Raw genomic sequence first — 7,035 nt, forward strand, 5'->3', positions numbered from 1 at the left:
TGAATTCATGAGCGAGAGCAGCAACACACAATGACAGAGTGGTCTGGGTTATTTGAGACCGGACAGGGAATTCCACCACCTTCTAAAAAGAGACCAGCACATAACTGGGAGGTGGGTGGGAAGGGGGTGCATTTTTTCAACAGTATGTTCAGATCTGCTGCCAAAAGACAAAACTGAACTTGATTAAGATTTCCAGGCTGCTGCAGCAGCAGAATACTCCTTTCTGTCCAACAAAGGACGAATAAACAGTCAGCCAACACATGCAAAGTGAAAGATGTTGTAAAGTCTGTTTGTAATGAACACAGGGAGAAACAAGTCGTACAAACTCATGAGCTCATGAGGACATAATTCTTTAAAACAATAACCAAACCTCATAACTACATAGTTTAGGAGACATATAAATTCTAAACTAAAGGTATTTAAAAGGTGCAGTTTTAAAGTTTATTTCATGTTAAGCTACATCGAAACATCATTTTCATATCGCTAGCCTAACAGCATAATTGCTATGAGTCATATTTTAAGGGTTAAAAGAAAACAATGCACTTATATCACAATTTAGCCAAAATATAACTTAGCCAATTATGCTATGAGGCCAAAAATATGTCATATTAACAGGCACACAACATTTTCTCACACTGTAAAATACAGTTTATGTGGCAAAACAGCTGCAGGTTTAAAACCACATACAGACAAGATCAGTGTGTAAGACTGTACTGGATCATACACAGTATATTAGCTGCTCAAGGTTGATTCATGATACATGAATGATACCACTGAATAGTTCTGTAGGTTTAACCTACTTCATTAGCACCACAAATACGATGATGTTATTAAACATAAAGTTTAATGGAGTTTTGAGTGACTTATGCCTCGCATGTTGATAAAAAGGAAAGCCTGCCAGGGTCAGAGAGGTGATTTGTGAAATTGTTTTCAGCTTTGGCTATGAGGTGACTAAACCAGAGATGAGAGTAAGAGCTATTTTAATGCTACTGCTACAGGTGTGACAGCAATGCTTAATGCAGACGTAGCTTGCATTCCCGTTTAACTGATTAGAAAAGTGCAGTAAACTTCACTCTATCAGGAGTGACTCCATTCATGGCACACTGTTGCATGTAAACAGTCACTGCTTGGTCCATAAACTGGCCTTTCTAATTCCATCAGGAGGACTCCACAGTTTCCCAGGAAGACAATTAAGATGACCACAATGTACCAACTCCAGATTCATGTTTTCCTACTTCTACACTTTATATTTAAAGGAGCATTTTTCTTCAGATACAGCAGAATCCCTAAGGATCATTAAACTCTGTGCATTTTCACTTTGGCACCAGGAGTTGGAGCGCAGAGTCCATTTTTCTGAGGCTCTCAAATGATCTCCAGATATAATAACACAGTCAACATCTTGTTCTCAAAATGGTAGCGTGTCCATGAAGATTTTTTCCACAATCGGAGGAGGTGGAACGAGATCTTCTAGCTTCAGGTAAAAGATGCGCTGGAGGCCTTGCGTGTACAGAGTCCTGAGCTCCGGCAACTTCCCGAGAAGTCTGGACAAATAATTGGGCCGCGAGGACTCAGAGCCACAGCCAGACAGGTGGTCTTTAAGGCAGGTTATGAGCTGGTTCTGCATGTCTTCCACGCGTTTAGGCTCTTTGAGACCATGTCGATCTGCAGGGAAGAGCAAGGCGTGTTATAATGCATTTTCATGACTTTTACACATATTGATAAGCTTCTTTAATCATGTGGTGATAATCCATGTTGATAGCAATTTATTTCCTTATTCTAAACCAAAGCTGACCATATTTAGCTAAATATTACTATCCTATATGCTATGCCAAAGCTGTTACACTGACTACATTCATTCAGTCCACATATAAACCTTCACAATAGCTATGCTTAGCAGTGTGTATGTGAGCTCGTGTTCCGCTTTGCCATACACCTGTTGTGTCACTCTGCTGTTGTGTAACTGCTGTTTATTGTTCTGTGGGCTGAAAACTGCAGAGGATTCCTTATACATTCCCTTGTGACAGCTGATTAAATTAAGTCTTTTGTGAACTCGAACAGAGGATGACAAGTTAAAGCCCGACATGAAAGAAGATCTCACCGGTGATTATGACCAGGGCTGTGAGACAGGAGAAGGAAGAAACGTCCAGCTTCATGCGATACAGACTTTGAGAAAACTCCAAGATAGAGTCGATCCAGTCCCCAAAACCTCGGACACACTGTGTTTTATGAAGTACAGCTCCGTTACAGAAGATCAGCTTTTCTGTTTTAGGATTGGACCTTCAGAAATAAAATAAAATAAAAAAGAAAAAGGGTTGTTGTTGATTTTATATTTGTGAAAGATGCAGCAGAAAAGTTGAAATAATTCAAGGAACCGAGACGTTGCACTCACCGAAATGCAAGACGCAGAATGAAGAGTTCAACAAATGCAGATTCCAGCAGCAGTTCCTGATCCTCTGAGCAGAACTCTGAGAAACCCGGGATGTCCTTTGCCCACTTCCTTATAACCTCCATGGAGGCAGTGAGCAGGTCGTAAAACTGTTTGATGTCACTCGCATCCTCTTTCTGGTCAAGGCTGACTTCCTTCTCAACATACTGAAACACCAAAGATTACTGATGTTTAGACGACATGGAGCTAAAAGGAGGTAAAATCAGAAGGATGTTGTTTCTTCTCACCTTGGAATAGTCCAGAGTCCCCACGCCAGGGTTTGAGTCGATGTGAGCTCTCACGAGAGAAGCGATCATGCTCACAGGAGACACAGCGATGGCCACATCCTGAATGACTTTAGGTTTGGAAGGTAAGCGTCCCCTTCGTCCTTTCAGGCTATCCGTCCTTACAACTGTAAGAAAAGATGGCATCAGCTGTTATATTTAAACCTTTCTCACTGGACACCCCCCTTTCCAGTGTGTGTGGTTGCATTTGTAATGACAGTGCAGTGTTTCTAAGCATGGCACATTTAATTTGAAGACACTAAAACATGTTTTCGTTACATCTTGTTGGATTTCACTTTGACCTGATGATGGATTTTCTTTACTTATAAGGCTAAATATATTTCTAATACTGGGAAGAGGCTGATACTTTTCCAATAGCAGTTTGTTTTTGTTTTCCTTGTGCTCACCTTCTCTGACCATGCCCACAGCGAGACACTTCTGGAAGCGGCAGAACTGGCATCTATTTCGCCTCCTCTTGTCCACAGGACAATCCTTGTTAGCCAGGCACACATACTTGGAATTTTTCTGTACTGTTCGCTGTAAAGCAAGAGGAGGAATTACTGTTAACTTTGCACACAAGCCCTCAGCTCATATAAAGTGTGTGTTTTAATCAGATAACTTGGTTCCAAACAGTAGTCTGGTCTGATTACCTTGAAAAACCCTTTGCACCCCTCACAAGTGCGAACCCCATAGTGCTGACAGGAGGCGTTGTCTCCACACACAGCGCAGCCGCCCTCATTTCCACCTTTCAGTTTGGGTGATAAGCCTCCATCCAGCTGTTCGCTGCCATCAAGACTACGTGCCTGCTCCATTGCCATGGCAGGGAAGGTCAGTGCAGATGGGTGAGGATGAGTCACACCAAAAGGTTCCTGCTCCTGTAAAAGTGTCTGCCCCAAGTGAGACATGTCCTCCACAGACCCGGAACCAAAAGTGAAAAAAGATGGTGCGTGCGACGCTGAGGTTTCCTCTGCTGCCCAGTAGCCTGGACTGGGTGAGTATGGCCCAAAGGCTGAATCCCAGTTAGATGTTTGCTGACTCTGAAACCCAGGCGTAGAAGGAGACGAAGCAGATGCTGGGCTGCCAAAATAATCTGACCCACTGGGGGACACAGCCTCATCCGGGTAACTCAGCATGAAGTGTCCAGGGTAGCAGCCGTACACTTGGAGTTCATCCAGCTTGAAAGGACTCTCCTGCCCAGGGGCCGGAGTTATGTGGGCCGGGGCGGTAGTGAACTGGCACGAGTATGCGTCAAAGTCTCCTGCAGGTGTGCCCACCAGAGAGCTGATGCTCGGCAGCGAAGGAGCAGAGAGGTGGTCCCTTGGGCTGCTCATGTCCACAGCTAATCTGGAGATGAAGTCTGTGCTCTGAAGCTCAGAGCTGCTGAGGTTGTTCTCATAGGACTGGGGATGTATGCAAGTCATAGCTGCAAGACTGAGACATGCGGAATAAACACGTTAAAGGAGCTAAATGAGATTACACTCTATCAAACTTCCAGCTGGCATCCACTAATCTGCCATAAGATACAAAAAAGTAATACTTTTTCCCCTTCTTAAAGTCTTAAAACAGCTTCCTACTCTTAAAAGCCTCTTTGCATTTTCACATCAACATTTCCCTCAGTAATAAAGTGGAAACAGACTTATTATAGACAGGCTGGCAGAGACCGTGGATTGGGGGAACCCCTGGGTTTCCGGTGCCTTATTTTAACTTTGTTGTGTCGCCATGAGGAGAATTAGCATCAGTCATTTATAAGAAAAACCTAGAAAGTGATTTTCTCTTTAGAGAAATGGAGAACTTGTCATGTATGACTTCGTAGTAAATATAGTACCGCCTGCAAAGTGCAGCCAGGTTGACTTTCAGGCAGGGTGTGTAATGCCAACTTGCACATGTGCCCACCGAGTTGTCATACTTCACACTCCAACTTATAAGGAAAGCTTATTCAGCACACACCAGAATGGATTACAAAACAGAGTTTAGGCTCATTTTACAGAATATCTGTGCAGCTAGAACCTCAAATTTTACCTTTTTTTCCCCCTAAATGAGTAAGACATTAGTCTGTTTGTTTGCAGCAGTATTTAGGAAGTAAATAAAACAAGTTTTTTTTTTTTTTTAAATTGTTGCAGTGTTCAAGTCTGAAGTATGGAAGTTTAAAATGCGTTTCTTACCTCTCTGGTCCGTCTAGAAGTGTTAGAAAACTATCTGTCACTCTAAAGATGAGTGTCTGTCATGTTCGGTGCCTCTCAGCTGAGGAGCAATCCCTCCTTCACCTTCCACATCTTCTCTTATAGCGTCTGCGCGCTGTATCCATGACGTCAGGCAGAGGTTTCCATACAAGGCTGCGAGGTGGGCGGGGAGATTTCCAGGACGCAGCCAATCCGCGCCGCGCCTTCAGAGAATAGTCGCTGAATGACGCACTACGGGATTCCGTTGACGCGCATACAGCGAAGAACCGCAGCATTGTCCTCCAACACACACACATACACACACACACACACACACACACACACACACACACACACACACACAGACAGACAGAGAGAGAGAGAGAGAGAGAGAGAGAGAGAGAGAGAGAGAGAGAGAGAGAGAGAGAGCTCTAAAACTCAATAAGTTAGAATGAGACTCTTCCTGTGCAGGTAGCTACAGCTCTCAGTTCTTAATAACCTAACTCACCACAACTGTCTCGTTTGCTATATCGTGGTTTGTCTTGCAGATTAAATGGAAAAAGAAAGAAAAACAGACAAGAAAAAAAAAGTTATTAAATCATTGTCGTTACTTAGAAACAGGAAGTTAGTTGTTTTTTTTTTTTTTTCAATTTTTGTGACAGAGAGAGAAAAAAATCTCTAAATTGCATTTTTATCTGATGTTCACCTAAAAAAATAGGTCAACTGTAAAGAAAAGTTTTAAATATCTTTTATGGCTAGCTTTGAAAAGTATGTGACTGCCTGGAAAAATGCTGACAAAAAAAAAAAAGAAAAACAAAGGTAAAGATATAAAAAGAGTAAATGCTCCTATGAGGGACTGATGCAGTTTTACAGTAGTTACCTTGTGTGAACTGTTAAAGTTTATGTATTGTTCCAAATATCCTGGCAGAAAGGAAACTTTTACCCCTAAAAATCCTGAATTTTCAGCTTAAATAAGTTTCATGAAAAAAAGACTGGACTATTTTTTACTGGAGCCTTGCTGGTGTAACTGGACCAAATTTATTTAAAAAAAAAAAAAAAACTTAAAACTAAAAGAGCAATATAGTGCAATCTAGTCTAATTATTTTAATTTTAGCCCTTTAATGTTTGCCCTATGAAACAAAGCAAAAGAAACTTTTTTTTTTTTTTTTTGCTTTTTAAAAGTGTTTTTCTTTGGACATTAATAAAATCAACCAACGTTAGTTAATGATAAAATGATGATAAAATGGACCATATCAGAAACAGCCATGGGGTATATATATATATATAGATATATATATATAGATATATATCTATATCTCGTTTCAGGTTGTCAGGAGATCACCTCAGTTTTCACCTTGACTTCATGTTTTCTCAAAGCATCCTCGACCCCCAGCGTGTCTCTAATGAGTTGCTCATCTCTGTCTGTGGCCCCATGAGAGGAAGAGGTTTTTTTATGAGCTGGTTCAACAGAGGAAGCGGACTACATATGCACGCACGTGTTAAGCTGCATTTGTGACTACGGAAATATAGAATATTTAAATAAAAGGAACGGTTTAGTTGTGAAACTGAGTGACAGGGTATGTATGTTGGAGCCACTGTGGTGCAGTCTGTGTTTAAAAAGAAACTTATTCTTTTCTTTCTTTTTTTATATTTATCCGTTTTATTGGATTTTAAGCCGATTTTCTTTAGAAAAATCTCTGTGACATTGTGCCTGTACTGGCTGGGCTTCCCTGCTTCAAAGTAACTGATTTAATTTGTTATCTGATCTTTACTATCAGACACAGCATTTTCCTACAATTGATAACAGTCGGTCTGACATCAACATGATCACTTCTGTGGATCACCTCTGGGCACATTTCAAGTCATTTGTTTGAAGATGTCATCAGCACATTAACATCTGCTCATCAGTTTCCATGATGAGCAACGTCGTGCACATCTGTGTCTCACACATGCGCGACCTGCTGTTGTTATGTTAAGAGGAAGTTCAGTATTGCTGAAAAAAAATCAAAAATATGGAAAAAAAAAAACCTCAGGATCTTTATTTAATCCAAAGTTTTCTAAATATGTGTGAGTATATTTATAGACTCAGCCTTGATCACAAATCTGTCCACACCGACTGAAGAGCTGCAGGGGATCCACGAGGAAGCTCTGCATTGTGATGAGACTG

The 7,035-nt window shown here is 41.3% G+C and overlaps 1 protein-coding gene across 1 annotated transcript; it reads right to left on the minus strand.

Moving 5' to 3' along the window:
* Positions 1 to 273: 273 nt before the first annotated feature.
* nr4a1 (nuclear receptor subfamily 4, group A, member 1) lies at positions 274 to 4,968 on the minus strand. The gene is made up of 7 exons (XM_079239820.1): positions 4,872 to 4,968; positions 3,360 to 4,140; positions 3,117 to 3,246; positions 2,674 to 2,837; positions 2,390 to 2,592; positions 2,099 to 2,277; positions 274 to 1,662 (listed from the first exon to the last, which is right to left on the minus strand). Exons 2-7 carry the CDS (start codon positions 4,128 to 4,130, stop codon positions 1,406 to 1,408), a joined length of 1,704 nt encoding a protein of 567 aa, XP_079095946.1. The 5' UTR covers positions 4,131 to 4,140; positions 4,872 to 4,968; the 3' UTR covers positions 274 to 1,405.
* Between the last annotated feature and the right edge of the window lie 2,067 nt (positions 4,969 to 7,035).

The sequence above is a fragment of the Telmatherina bonti genome, assembly GCF_933228915.1.
Source record: "Telmatherina bonti genome assembly, chromosome: 4".
Lineage (NCBI taxonomy): Eukaryota > Metazoa > Chordata > Actinopteri > Atheriniformes > Telmatherinidae > Telmatherina > Telmatherina bonti.